General features: G+C 42.6%; 1 protein-coding gene across 1 annotated transcript in view; it reads left to right on the forward strand.

Annotated features, from left to right (window-relative positions):
* col21a1 (collagen, type XXI, alpha 1) overlaps positions 1 to 15,853 on the forward strand; it is a 448,863-nt gene that overhangs the window by 197,392 nt on the left and 235,618 nt on the right. The window contains exons 11-12 of the mRNA XM_072549080.1: positions 4,217 to 4,270; positions 4,364 to 4,417. Coding sequence (XP_072405181.1) covers positions 4,217 to 4,270; positions 4,364 to 4,417 — 108 coding nt within the window. The remainder of the gene's footprint in view (positions 1 to 4,216; positions 4,271 to 4,363; positions 4,418 to 15,853) is intronic.

Raw genomic sequence — 15,853 nt, forward strand, 5'->3', positions numbered from 1 at the left:
ACTATGAGTACCACAGTGAAACAAACAATTCCTGGCTTGCAACATTTGAAATGGTGTGTGTCTGGGCTTTAACTAGGGCATCAGCATGAGTGCCAGAAGGTGTGGGCAGTGGCAAGCATTTCTACATCTCTGGTCACCTAATCTCTGGACTTTCAGACCTGTGAGAAATGCACCTAACAGCTCAGTTATATTATTAATGAAATGAAGAGTGGAACATTGCCTGAGAAAAGTCACTTTGAGCCATGGCTCAGTTTGCTGTGAATCTCACTCAACAAAACACTAACTGAAAATGGGAAAATTTTTCCTTAAGGGTTACTTGATTGAATAATTCAAAACATCAAGGGCAGTAGGTCATAGAGATGTACAGCATGGAAACACACCCTTCGGTCCAACTCGTCCATGCTGATCAGACATCCTAACCTAACCTAGGTCCATTTGCCAGCACCTGGCCCATATCCCTGTAAACCCTTCATATTCATGTACCCGTTCAAATGCCTTTTAAATGTTGTAATTATACCAGTCTCCACCACATCCTCTGGCAGCACATTCCATACACGCACTGTCCTCTGTGTGAAAATAGCTGAAGTAGATAGAATATGATTGGATTTTTGAAGAGCTGAATGTAGTGTTCAGGGGATATCTTTGGATATTGTTTATCTGAACATACCATACAGAAGGCATTTGTTAAAATATTTCACAACAGACTGTTAGCTAAAGTGAAATCATGGAAATAGAAGCATGATAATACTTAGGTATTCTAATTAGCTGGTTGCCCCTAGTTGTTCCATCATGATTCTATGTTAGGGCTTCAATTAGATATTACATTTACTGATGCTGACACAAAGATAGGCAGAAGTGTAAGTAGTGTATCTAGTAGTGTAACATAAAGAGAGAACAATAGTTTAACTGAACGGACGAACTATGTCAAGTGGAATTTTTGTCAGTGAATGTGAGGCCATCCGTTGGATGAATAAAGAACAGGGTATGTTTTAAATGCTGATAAGCTGCAGGTCTAAAGAAAGTTGGGGTACAGGTGCACAGGTCAATAAAATATCATGAACACATACAGAAAATGATCAAAAATGCTGAGGCTTGTTGGTCTTTATATCTAAAAGATTATAGGGGATTGGCAGCCATATTGCAACTGTACAAAGCCTTGGTTAAACATCGAATAGTTCTGGAAAGTATGTCATGACCTTTGAGGGACAGTCCATGCAGTACTGGCCTCCTAGCTTCCATGAGAAATTGAGCTAACTAGGATTAGAATGTAGAGGGTGAGTGAGAAATTTTGTCGCGTATTCAAGATATTGGGTAGATTGGGGGAAACTATTTCTGCAAGTAAGGAACTCCAGTACTAGAGAACATCATCTAAAATGTAGAGCCATTTTTCTCAGGAATAACAAGGAGGATTGATGAGGGCAGAACGGTGGACATGATCTATATGGACCTCAGTAAGGCATTCGACAAGGTTCCCCATGGGAGGCTGGTTAGCAAGGTTAGATCTCATGGAATAAAGGGAGAACCAGCCATTTGGATACAGAACTGGCTCAAAGGTAGAAGACAGAGGGTGGCGGTGGAGGGTTGTTTTTCAGACTGAAGGCCTGTGACCAGTGAGTATCATAAGGATCGGTGCTTGGTTCACTACTTTGCATCGTTTACATAAATGATTTGGATGTGAGCAGAAGAAGTATAGTAAGTAAGTTTGCGGATGACACCAAAATTGGAGGTGTAGTGGGCAGCAAAGAAAGTTAATCAGATTGGCCAATGGGCTGAGAAGTGGCAGATGGAGTTTAATTCAGATAAATGCTAGGTGCTGCATTTTGGGAAAGCAAATCTTAGCAGGACTTATACACTTAATGGTAATGTCCTAGGGAGTGTTGCTGAACTAGGAGACCTCGGAGTGTAGGTTCATAGCTCCTTGAAAGTGGAGTCGCAGCTAGATAGGATAGTGAAGAAGGTGTTTGGTATGCTTTCCTTTATTGGTCAGAGTATTGAGTACAGGAGTTGGGAGATCATGTTGCGCCTGGACAGAACATTGGTTAGGCCACTGTTGGCATATTGCGTGCAATTCTGGTCTCCTTCCTATGGGAAAGATGTTGTGAAACTTGAAAGGGTCCAGAAAAGATTTACAAGGATGTTGCCAGGGTTGGAGGATTTGAGCAATAGGGAGAGGCTGAACAGGTTGGGGCTTTTTCCCCGGTGCGCCGGAGGCTGAGGGGTGACCTTATAGAGGTTTACAAAATTATGAGGGGCATGGATCGGATAAATAGACAAAGTCTTTTCCCTGGGGTTGGGGAGTCCAGAACTAGAGGGCATAGGTTTAGAGTGAGAGGGGAAAGTTATAAAAAACACATAAGGGGCACTTTTTCACACAGAGGGTGATACATGTATGGATTGAGCTGCCAGAGTAAGTAGTGGAGGCTGGTACAATTGCAACATTTAAAAGGCATCTGGATGGGTATATGAATAAGAAGGGTTTGGAGGGAAATGGGCGGGGTGTTGGCAGGTGGGACTAGATTGGGTTGGGACATCTGGTCAGCATGGACGAGTTGAACCGAAGGGTCTGTTTCCGTGCTGTACATCTCTATGACTCTAATAAAATTAGGAAATATTTCTTCGTGCAAAAGCTGGAAGCAGTTCAGAACTTCATTGCTAGATGTGTTATTAACTCTAACACTGAGATTGATGGATCATTGCTACCTAAAGCTAGTAAGATCTTTGAGACACAGGGAATATGAAGAATTAGTTCACAGTTTAGCCAGCGTCTCATTGCATTGCATGACAGGCTTGAAACCCCATTTAGTTTAGTCCTGTTCCCATGTTTCTAGCCATTTACTGTCAGATGTAACTGGTCCATGTAAAACATTATTGGATTCTGTTCAGGCCAGCCAAAACACCACACCATACCAGGGTCATCCTGGAGTGCAAAAACAACCCTTACTTTCTTTTCAATACAAGAGAAACTCTTCTTAAACCCTCCTCTCCTGCATCTTCCATTTCCACCTACAGTAATTAATTTGAGAAGCATATGAACTTCTTTGTCACAATCAGTTGCCTTTGCTGCATCTCTTTTTTCTACTCATCTACAAAGTCAAACGTCCTCGAAAACTCCCCTAGGCCCTCATGCTGAAAACACATCTTTCCCTACTCCAAGTTTATCATATCCATTAGACCATCCCCTGTTCTCTCAACTCTATTCCTAAATATAACTCCCAAAGAACTTTCTTTGCTGGTTCCCATATTGACTAATTGTGACTGTTTCTTTTTTCAAGTATTATTCCTTTCTTCTTTTAATCTCCATCAAAAAAGCAATCCTTGACCCACACCATCCTCACAAACTACTTGTTCATCTACAATTTTCCTTTAATCTCCAAAGTACCTGAACTTGTCACCTCCCAAATTCATGCTCATCTTTTCTGGAACTTCACTTTATAATCTCTTTAGTCAGATTTCTGTCTTTGCTACAATGTGAAAATAGCATCTAACTGCACTTAACTTGCTGGACCCCATATTGAATAATTGTGAATGTTTCTTTTTTCAAGTACTATTCCTCTGACAGTAGTTCACAAATCTTTTACTCCACTGAATACTTGGGCAGGACAAAATCCCCAAGGACATTTTACAGTTCTACTCCACATACTTTCACTTGTCACCACAGATGAACTAATCTAAATTAATGGGAGCTCACGGAATATAAATGTTCATAAGCTTATAAATATTTTGCTGTATTTTTACTCTCAAATACAATAAACTCATAGTGCATTACATGTGTTATTAAGTGGAGGTAAATTATTATTTAATTCCAGAAACAAAAGTCTGGGTATTTAAATTTTACAACTATTAATTCCACAGGACTACACATTTATTTGAACCATTCTAATGTCTGATAAAATTATCAGAATTATCTTCTCTGAAAACTAATACCAAACAAAATTGTTCACAAAGCATGCACCCTGCCACTTGCATTATCAATTTTGTGTACAATCAAATTTCTGAACTTATAAATCAGAAGCAACCGTGATACTCACTGAGCCAAGCTCACACGCAAGGTTTTAGTCTCACCAATGTGTAAAGCATTAGTATCTTCCCTCATTTTGTACATTGAATCTGTCACCTCTAAAATACATTATGTGTTATTGTATTTGAATGAAATATCAGTTCATAGATTTTGCTGAATTTTGCTTTCTAAATTAAAAGTATTAATATTATTTCACAGGGAATTCCAGGATTGCCTGGAAGCCCAGGCATACCAGGACCCCAAGGTATCCAGGTAATAATTATCCTTTAGTAAATCATGTAGCATAGTTGATGTTAACTTTGCAACTCAGTTTTCTTCGCTAATTTTAATAATTACCTTTGGTAGGGATTGCGTGGGCTTCATGGATACAAGGGCGAGCAAGGGATCCCTGGTGTTCCGGTAGGAACTAGTTTAATGAAATAGAGCTTACTTTCTTTTGAGCAACAAGACAAATCTGTAAAATCATGCTTGCATCAGATAGACTTTGACTTTATGTGATGACGGCAGTTCCATTTCTGATCATGAAATTCAGAAAAGATGTAAAATGAGCTATCAATACATTATCCCCTATTTTATTTTATTGCATGAAGTCAGGATTTACGTAATCCTGTGGTCTCATTATTTCTGAAAAGTTAACATTGGATTTCAGTTCTAAGCATAGAACATAGAATTTAGAACATTACATTGCAGTACAGGCCCTTGATGTTGCGCCAACCTGTGAAAATAACCTGATGCCCATCTAACCTACACCATTCCATTATTATCCATATTATGTTCAATGACAATTTAAATGCCCTTAACGTCGGCAAGTCTACTATTGTTGCAGGCAGGCCATTCCATGCCCCTACTATTCTCCGGGTGAAAAAACTACCCCTAATATCTGTCCTAAATCTATCACCCCTCAATTTAAAGCTATGTCCCCTTGTGTTAGCTTTCACCATCTGAGGAAAAAGGCTCTCACTGTCCACCCTATCTAACTGTCTGATTATCTTACACGTCTCGATTAAGTCACTTCTCAATCTTCTTTCCAATGAAAACATCCTCAGTTCCCTTAGCATTTCCTCGTAAGACCTTCCTTCCATCCTAGTAAATCTCCACTGAACCCTTTCCAAAGTTTCCACATCCTTCCTATGATACAGTGACCGGAATTGCATGCAAAACTCCAGGTGTGGCCTTATCAGTGTCTGGTACAGCTGAAGCAAGACCTCGTGGCTCCGAAACTCAATCCCCCTACCACTAAATGCCAACACACCATTTGCTTTCTTAACCCTATCAACCCGGGTGGCAACTTTCAGGGATTTATGCACCAGGATGCCGAGATCTCTGTTCATCTACACTGCCAAGAATTTTACCCTTAGCACAGTACTTTGCATTCCTGTTACTTTTTCCGAAGTGAACTACCTCACACTTTTTCCACATTAAACTGCATTTGCCACTTCTCAGCCCAGCTCTGAATCTTATTTATGTTCCTCTATAACCTACAACATAGAGTCATAGAGATGTACATCATGGAAACAGACCCTTCGGTCCAACCCGTCCATGCCGACCAGATATCCCAACCCAATCTAGTCCCACCTGCCAGCACCTGGCCCATGTCCCTCCAAACCCTTCCTGTTCATATACCCATCCAAATGCCTCTTAAATGTTGCAATTGTACCAGCCTCCACCACCTCCTCTAGCAGCTCATTACATACATGTACCACCCTCTGCGTGAAAAAGTTGCCCCTTAAGTCTCTTTTATATCTTTCCCCTCTCACTCTAAACCTATGCCCTCTAGTTCTGGATTCCCCCACCCCAGGGAAAAGACTTTGTCTATTTATCCGATCCATGTCCCTCATAATTTTGTAAACCTCTATAAGATCACCCCTCAGCCTCCAACACTCCAGGGAAAACAGCCCCAAGCTGTTCAGCCTCTCCCTATCGCTCAAATCCTCCAACTCTGGCAACATCCTTGTAAATCTTTTCTGAACCCTTTCAAGTTTCACAACATCTTTCCCAAAGGAAGGAGACCAGAATTGCACGCAATATGTCAACAGTGGCCTAACCAATGTCCTGTACAGCCACAACATGACCTCCAAACTCCTGTACTCAATACTCTTACCAATAAAGGAAATCATACCAAACGCTTTCTTCACTATCCTATCTACCTGCGAATCCAATTTCAAGGAACTATGAACCTGCACTCCAAAGTCTCTTTTGTTCAGCAACACTTCCTAGGGCCTTACCATTAAGTATATGAGTCTTGCTAAGATTTGCTTTCCCAAAATGCCGCACCTCGTATTTATCTGAATTAAACTCCATCTGCCACTCCTCAGCCCATTGGCCCAGCTGGTCCAGATCCTGTTGTAATCTGCAGTAACCCTCTTCGCTGTCCACTACACCTCCAATTTTGGTGTCATCTGCAAACTTACTAACTGTACCTCTTATGCTCGCATTCAAATATTTATGTAAATGACAAAAAGTAGAGGATCCAGCACCGATTCTTGTGGCACTCCACTGTTCACAATCCTCCACCACCACCCTCTGTCTTCTACCTTTGAGCCAGTTCCGTATCCAAATGGCTAGTTCTCCCTGTATTCTTGGAGATCTAACCTTGCTAACCAGTCTCCCATGGAGAACCTTGTTGAACGCCTTACTGAAGTCCATATAGATCACGTCTAGTGCTCTGCCCTCTTTGTTACTTCTTCAAAAAACTCAATCAAGTTTGTGAGACATGATTTCCCACGCACAAAGCCATGTTGACTATTCCTAATCAGTCCTTGCCTTTCCAAATACATGTACACCCTGTCCCTCAGGATTCCCTCCAACAACTTGCCCACCACCAAGGTCAGGCTCACCGGTCTATAGTTCCCTGGCTTGTCTTTACCACCCTTCTTAAAACAGTGGCACCACATTTGCCAACCTCCAGTCTTCTGGCACCTCACCTGTGACTGTCGATGATACAAATATCTCAGAAAGAGGCCCAGCAATCACTTCTCTGGCTTCCCACAGAGTTCTCTGGTACACCTGATCAGGTCCTAGGGATTTATCCACCTTTAACCGTTTCAAGACATCCAGCACTTCCTCCTTTGTGATCTGGACATTTTTCAAGATGTCACCATCTATTTTCCTACAGTCTATATCTTCCATATCCTTTTCCACAGTAAATACTGATGCATAATATTCATTTAGTATCTCCCCCATTTTCTGTGGCTCCGCACAAAGGCCGCATTGCTGATCTTTGAGGGGCCCTATTCTCTCCCTAGTTACCATTTTGTCCTTAATATATTTGTAAAAACCCTTTGGATTCTCCTTAATTCTATTTGCCAAAGCTATCTCATGTCCCCTTTTTGCCCTCCTATTTTTCCCTCTCAAGTACACTCCTACTTCTTTTATACTCTTCTAAGGATTCACTCGATCTATCCTGTCTATACCTGACATATGCTTCCTTCATTTTCTCAACCAAACCCTCAATTTCTTTAGTCATCCTGCATTCCCTACACCTACTAGCCTTCCCTTTTACCCTGACAGGAATATACTTTCTCTGGATTCTTGTTATCTCATTTCTGAAGGCTTCCCATTTTCCACCCATCCCTTTATCTGCGAACATCTGCCTCCAATCAGCTTTCGAAAGTTCAGTAATGATTAGATTACTTACAATGTGGAAACAGGCCCTTCAGCCCAACAAGTCCAAACCGACCCGCCGAAGCGCAACCCACCCAGACCCATTCCCCTACATTTACCCATTCACCTAACACTACAGGCAATTTAGCATGGCCAATTCATCTAACCTGCACATTTTTGGACTGTGGGAGGAAACCGGAGCACCCGGAGGAAACCCACGCAGACACAGGGACAATGTGCAAACTCCACACAGTCAGTCGCCTGAGGCAGGAATTGAACCCAGGTCTCTGGCGCTGTGAGGCAGCAGTGCTAACCACTTTGCCACGGTGCCGCCCATCAAGTTCTTGCCTAATACTGTCAAAATTGGCCATTCTCCAACTTGGAGCTTCAAGTTTTAGATCTGGTCTATCTTTTTCCATCACGATTTTAAAACAAATAGAATTATGGTCGCTGGCCCCAAAGAGCTCCCCCACTGACACCTCAGTCACCTGCCCTGCCTTATTTCCCAAGAGTAGGTCAAGTTTTGCACCTTCTCTAGTAGGTAATTCCACGTACTGAATCAGAAAATTGTCTTGTACAAACTTAAGAAATTCCTCTCCATCTAAACCTTTAACACTATGGCAGTCCCAGTCTATGTTTGGAAAGTTAAAATCCCCGACCATAACTACCTGATTGTTCTTACAGATAGCTGAGATCTTCTTACAAGTTTATTTCTCAATTTCCCTCTGACTATTAGGGGGCTCTATGATACAATCCCAAAAAGGTTATCATCCCTTTCCTATTTCCCAGTTCCACCTAAATATCTTCCCTGGATGTATTTCCTGGAATATCCTCCCTCAGCACAGCTGTAATGCTATCGCTTATCAAAAATGACACTCCCCCTCCTCTCTTGCCTCCCTTTCTATCCTTCCTGTAGCATTTATATCCTGGAACATTAAGCTGCCAGTCCTGCCCATCCCTGAGCCATTTTTCTGTAATTGCTATGATATCCCAGGCCCATGTTCCTAACCATGCCCTGAGTTCATCTGCCTTCCCTGTTCGGCCCCTTGCATTGAAATAAATGCAGTTTAATTTATTAGTCCTATCTTGTCCCTGCCTGCCCTGACTGTTTGACTCATTTCTGTTCTCAACTGTACCCGCCTCAGATCGATCTCTTTCCTCACTATCTCCCTGGGTCCCACCCCCCAACCTTACGAGTTCAAATCCTCTCGAGCAGTTCAAGCAAATTTCCCTGCCAGTATATTAGTCCCCTTCCACTTTAGGTGCAATCCGTCCTTCTTATACAGGTCACTTCTACCCCAAAAGAGATTCCAATGATCCAAAAATGTGAATCCTTCTCCCATATACCAGCTCTTCAGTCATGCATTCATCTGCTCTATCCTCCTATTCCTGTCCTCACTAGCTCTTAGCACTGGGAGTAATCCAGGTATTATTACCCTTGAGGACCTCCTTTTGAAATTTCTACCTAACTCTCTGTAATTTCCCTTCAGAGTCTCAACCTTTTCCCTTCCTATATTGTTGGCTCCAATGTGGACAATGACCTCTTGCTGGCCCCTCTCCCCCGTGAGAACATTCTGCACCCTCTCTGAGACATCCTCGATCCTGGCATCAAGGAAACAACACATCATTCTGCTTTTTCTCTGCTGGCCACAGAAACGTCTGTCTGTTCCTCGCACTACAGAATCCCCTAACACAATTGATCTCTTGGAAGCGAACATCCCCCTCGTTGCATTAGAGCCAGTCTCAATACCAGAAACTTGGCTGTTCTTGCTACGTTCCTCTGAGAATCCATCACCCCCTACATTTTTCAAAACAACATACCTGTTTGAAATGGGTATATCCACAAAAGACTCCTGCCCTAGGTGTCTACCTCTCTTACCCTTCCTGGAGTTAACCCATCTATGTGACTGTATCTGAGACTTTCCCCCTTTCCTATACCTGCCATCCATCACGTACTGTTGCTGTTGCAAATTCTTCATCGCTTCTAACTGTCTCTCCAACCGATCCATTTGATCTGATAAGATTCGCATCCAACAGCATTTATGGCAGATATAATCCGCAGTAACCCTTAAACTCGTTTTAGACTCCCACATCTGATAAGAAGTACATCTCACAGCAAAGGCCATTTTTGCTCCTTGATAATCTACAGACCCAGAAAGTAACACCGTATTATTCCTCTACAAAACACTGCATCAGGTTAAATTAATAGTTATGGCTTATATTTTAAGTTTAATCAAGAGACTTATCTCCAAAAAACATATAATCAAGAAATAACCCACTGTACTCACTACTACAGCCTTACTATTGGACAGATTTAAAACAACGATTAACTTATCTGATTCTGTGTTGTGAACTTCGCCAAACAGGTTCCTCCAAGATTAGTTGTGAAATTCACTGTTTGTTAATTTTACCAGATGCACTCTGATGTCCAGCGATACATGAATTCAAAATCAGCAAAGTCCTTCGGCACTATCCACAACTCTGCCTATCTTAATGTCATCCACAAATTTACTAACTCATCCTTCTACTCCCACATCCAGATTATTTGTAAAGATGACAAACAGAGATGTCCCCAAAACAGATCCTTGAGGCACACTTCTGGTAATTAAGCTCCAGGATGAACATTTCCCATCAACCACCGCACTCTGTCTTCTCTTGGCTAGCCAATTTCTGATCCAAACCGCTAAATCACCTTCAATCCTGAAACTCCGTATTTTGCGCAACAGCCTACCGTTGGTGTGCCTTACTGAAGTCCATATGTGCCACATCAACCGCTTTATCTTTATCCACCTGTTTTGTCACCTTCTTGAAGAATTCAATCAGGTTAGTGAGGCATGACCTACCCTTCTCAAAACTGTGTTGATTATCCCTAATCAAATTATTCCTTTCCAGATGATTATAAATCCTATCGTTATGATCTTTTCCAACACCTTACCCACAACTGAAGTAAGGCTGACTAGCCTATAATTATCAGGGTTGTCCCGACTCCCCTTCTTAAACAAGGGAACAACATTTGCTATCCTCCAGTCTTCTGGCATTACTCCTATCAACAATGATGGCATAAAGATCAAAGCCAAAGACTCTACAATCTTCTCCCTGGCTTCCCAGAGAATCTGAGGATAAATCTCATCTGGCCCGGGGTCTTATCTATTTTCAGAACTTCCGAAATTGCTAAAACCTCCTCTTTGTCAACCTCAATCCCATCTAATCTTGTAACCTGTATGTCCGTATTCTCACTAACAGTGCCCTTTTCCAATGTGAATACTGACGTAAAGGATTCATTCAATGCTTCCCCTATGTCCTCAGATTCCACAGACAATTTTCCACTAATTTTACTCTTATTCCCAATTCCTCCGCCTCTGCTGCATCTGGTCCCAGGAGAACCAGTTCCACCACAGAAATCCACCCTGACCTTAAACTCACCTGGACTATCTCTGACATCTCCCTCCCCTTCCTAGACCTCTCCATCTCCATCAATGGTGACCGACTCAACACTAGCATTTTCTACAAACCCACCGACTCCCACAGCTACCTGGATTACGCCTCCATTTTTTGCCTCCTGCAAAAAAGCTATCCCTTGTTCCCAATTCTTCTGTCTCCACCTCAGCTGCTCCCAGGAGAACCAGTTCCACCACAGCACACCAGACGGCCTCCTTCTTTAAAGACCACAATTCCACCTCCCATGTGGTTGATTATGCCCTCTAGTGCATCTCATCCACTCCCTGCACCTCCGCCCTTGAACCCCACCCCTCCAACTGCAACAAGGACAGAGCCCCCTGGTCCTTACCTTCATCCCATCAACCTCTGTATATATCGTAGATTCCTCCACCATTTCTGCCACCTACAAACGGACGCCACCACTAGAGATATATTTCCCTCCCCACCCCATCCACTTTCTGTAAAGACCGTATCCTCCGTGACTACCTCGTCAGTACATGCCCCCCCCCCCCGCCATCAACTTCGTTTGCCACCGCAGGAATTGCAAAACCTTTGCCCACATCTCCTGCCTCACCTCTGTTCAAGGCGCTAAATTTACTGTATCCGTTGCTCCCCATGCAGTCTCCTCTACACTGGGGAGATAGGACACCTACTCGCAGAGCGCTTCAAAGAACATCTCCGGGACACCTGCACCCACCAACCCCACTGCCCTATGGCCGAACACTTCAACTTCCCATCACACTCCGCCGAGGAGACCTGGGCCTCCTCCATCACCACTCCCTTACTACACGACGCCTGGAGGAAGAATGCCTCATCTTCCGCCTCGGGACCCTCCAACCCCATGGCATCAATGTTTATTTCAGCAGTTTCCTCATTTCCCCTCCTCCCACCTTATCCCAGTTCCAACCTTCCAGCTCAGCGCCACCCTCATGACCTGTCCCATCTGTCCATCTTCCTTCCCACCTATCCACTCCACCGTCCCCTCCGACCTATTACCTTTACCCCTACCTTCATCCACCTATTGCACTCTCAGCCACCTTCCCCCCCTAGCGTCACCCCCCTCCCATTTATCTCTCCACCCCTGAGGCTCCCAGCGTCATTCTTGATGAAGGGCTTTTGCCCAAAACGTTGATCTTCCTGCTTCTCAGATGCTGCCTGACCTGCTGTACCTTTCCAGCACCACACTCTTGACTTTAATCTCCAGCATCTGCAGTCCTCACTTTCACCTAATCTTACTCTAGTCATTCTTTTATTCCAGATATACCTATAGGAGGCCTTAGGGTTTTCCTTGATCCTATCTGCCAATAACTGCTCATGTTCTCTCCTGGCTCTTCTTAGCCCTCTGTTTAGATCTTTTATGGCCAACTTATAACTCTCAAGCCCCCTAACTGAGCCTTCATGCCTCATCCTCACATAAGCCTTCTTCTTCCTCTTGACAAGAGCTTCAACTTCTTTAGTAAACCATGTCTCCCTCTCTTGACAACTACCTCCATCCCTGATCAGTATATACTTATCAAGGACCCGCAGTAGCTATCCCTTGAATAAGCTCCACATTTCAAGTCTGTCCATGCTCTGCAGTTTCCTTCCCCATCCTATGCATCCTAAATCTTGCCTAATCGCATCATAATTGACTTTCACTCAGTTATACCTCTTTCCCTGCAGTTTATACCTATCCCTGTCCATTTCAATTGTAAACATAACCGAATTATGGTCACTGTCGCCAAAGTGCTCACCCACCTCCAAATCTATCACCTGGCCGGGCTCATTCCCCAGTACCAAATCCAATATGGCATCTCCCCTTGTTGGCCTGTCTATATTCTGTCTCAGAAAACCCTCCTGCACGTATTGAACAAAAACTGACCCATCTATACTACTTGAACTATAGTATTCCCAGTCAATATTGGGGAAGTTAAAGTCCAACATAACAACTACCCTGTTACTCTCGGTCCTATCGAGAATCATCTTTGCTATCCTTACCTCTACATCACAATTCGAAGGCCTATAGAAAACTCTCAACAGGGTGACCTCTTCTTCCCTGTTTCTAACCTCAGCCCAAACTTAAGTGGATGAGTCCTCAAACGTTGCCTCAGTTGTTGTAATACTACCCTTGATTAACAATGCCACATCCCCTCCTCTTTTACCATCATCTCTGTTCTTGCCGAAACATCTAAATCCCGGAATCTGCAACAACGTTCCTGTCCTTCCTCTAGCCATGTCTCTGAAATGGCCACAATATCGAGATCCAAGGTACCAACCCATCATGCTGCAAGTTCATCCACCTTATTCCGGATGCTCTTGGCATTGATGTACACACATTTCAACTCAACATCCTGATTGCCGGTGCCCTCTCGCGACCTTGTTAACCTATCCCTGACCTCACTACCCTCAACCTCCTGTACACTGGGAATATAAAATCAAAGTGTCTTCTCACTTTGCTAGTCAGAAAAAATGCAATGGAATAGATGACTAATTGATTTTCTTCAAATATCTTCATTTGCAAAAGTTATTGATTTTTGACAACAGTAGTAAACATCTAACATGTATTTGATTGATAAGATGACATGAGATAGATTCACTAATCAAGGAATAGCATTCATAGGAAACAAAAGTCACCAACAAGGTAACAGTGATGTTATTCTGAACAAACACACCTGATCCTCATTTTGAGGTGCTCATCAATAGCATTACCTCTTCCATAAAATTGTGGCTCTTGACGTTTCTTTGTTATATTTTACATTTTTGGGAAACACCTTACAGCACACTTAAAATAAGAAAACTATTTTTGGAGGGAAACTATCTTTTATACACAACCATCTAATTGGAAATTATGTTTTGCACAGAAAGGCATTTGCTAACTGTGTGAAAAAATGCAATATGTTCTCTTGAATTTTCTCAATTTAGCAAAAATATGATAATATATGTTTTTTAATAAGTCATTTTATGCTTTGACTCAGATGGGGCTGAATTAAATAATTGCTGAATTTGGGCATGTGAGATTATCCTAACAGGTCCAGTCAAAGTGATAAAGATAGCAAATAAACCTCATACTGCCTGCTTATTCCATGATAATGTCATGTAACCTCATAGCTGCACAACTAGACAAGAGGCTCAGGTTCGTGTAAGTTTAGCAACATTGAAAGTTAGCCTATATTTAAAGCCAACTTTTACCTCTTAAAAGAAAGGTGCATTCTGGTTTCAGCAGGCACTGAAACTGCTTGGAATTTTATCTTTTTCATTCATGGGACATCGATGTCACTAGCCATGCCAGTATTTATCATCCATTCCTAATTGCCCAGAGGGCAATTGAGAGTCAACAACATTGGTGTGGATCTGGAGTCACATCTAGGCCAGACCAGGTAAAGGTGGCAAATTTCCTTTCCTAAAATGCATTAGTGAACCAGATAGGTTTTTCCTAACAATCAGCAATGGTTTCATGATCATCCTTAGACTCTTAGTCCCAGATTCTTATATTATTGAATTCAAATTTCACCATCTACTATGGTGGACATTTGAATCTGGGTTCCCCAGAACATTAACTGGTCTCTGGATTAATAACCCTGTTATAATACCACTAGGCCACCACCTCTCTATTCTTGAAGACTTTCATGAAGCTTTAAAACACATAAAGGTGGATAAATCCCCGGGGCCTGATCAGATGTACCCTAGAACTCTGTGGGAAGCTAGCAGAGTGATGCTGGGCTCCTTGCTTAGATATTTATATCATCAACAGCCACAGGTGAAGTGCCAGAAGACTGAACATTGGCGAACATGGTGCCACTATTTAAGAATGGTGATAAGGAAAAACCAGAGAACTATAGACTGGTGAGCCTGTCATTAGTGGTGGGAACGTTGTTGGAGGGGATCCTGAGGAACAGGAATTACATGTATTGGAAAGGCAAGGATTTATTAGGAATAGCTTTGTGCACAGGGAATCATGTCTCACTGACTTGATTGAGCTGTTTGAAGAAGTAACAAAGAGGATTGATGAGAGCAGAGTGGTGTGCGTGATCTATATGGACTTCAGTAAGGCTTTCGACAAGGTTCATAGACTTGTTGGCAAGGTTAGATCACATGAAATACAGGAAGAACTGACCATTTGGATACAGAAGTGGCTGGAAGGTAGAAGACGGAGGTTGGTGGTGGAGGGTTGCTTTTCAGACTGGAGGCCTGTAACCAATGATGTGGAACAATGATTGGTGCTGAGTCCACTGATTTTCATCATTTACATAAATGATTTGGATGCGAACATAAGGTGGTATTGTTAGTAAATTTGCAGATGACACCAAAATTGGAGGTGTAGTGAACAGCGAAGAACAATTACCTCAGAGTACAATAGGACTTTGATCGGATGGACCAATAGCCCAAGGAGTGGCAGATGGAGTTTAATTTAAATAAATGTGAAATGCTACATTTTGGAAGGGCAAATCAGGGCAGGACTTGTACTGTTAATGGAGAGGTTCTGGGAGTGTTGCTGAATAAAGATACCTTGGAATGCAGGTTCATAGTTCCTTGAAAATAGAGTCGCAAGTAGATAGGGTAGTGAAGAAGGCATTTGGAATGCTTGGCTTCATTGGTCAATACATTGTGTATAGGAGTTGGGAGGTCATGTTGCAGCTGTATAGGACATTGGTTAGGTCACTTTTGGAATACTACATGCAATTCTCATCTCCCTGCTTGAGGAGAGATGTTGTGAAATTTGAAAGGTTCCAGAAAAAATTTAGAAGGATGTTGTCAGGATTGGAGGATTTGGGCTATATTGAGAGACCGAATAGATTGGGGCTATTTTCTTTGGTG

Source organism: Chiloscyllium punctatum, chromosome 3 (assembly GCF_047496795.1).
Source record: "Chiloscyllium punctatum isolate Juve2018m chromosome 3, sChiPun1.3, whole genome shotgun sequence".
NCBI classification, from domain to species: domain Eukaryota; kingdom Metazoa; phylum Chordata; class Chondrichthyes; order Orectolobiformes; family Hemiscylliidae; genus Chiloscyllium; species Chiloscyllium punctatum.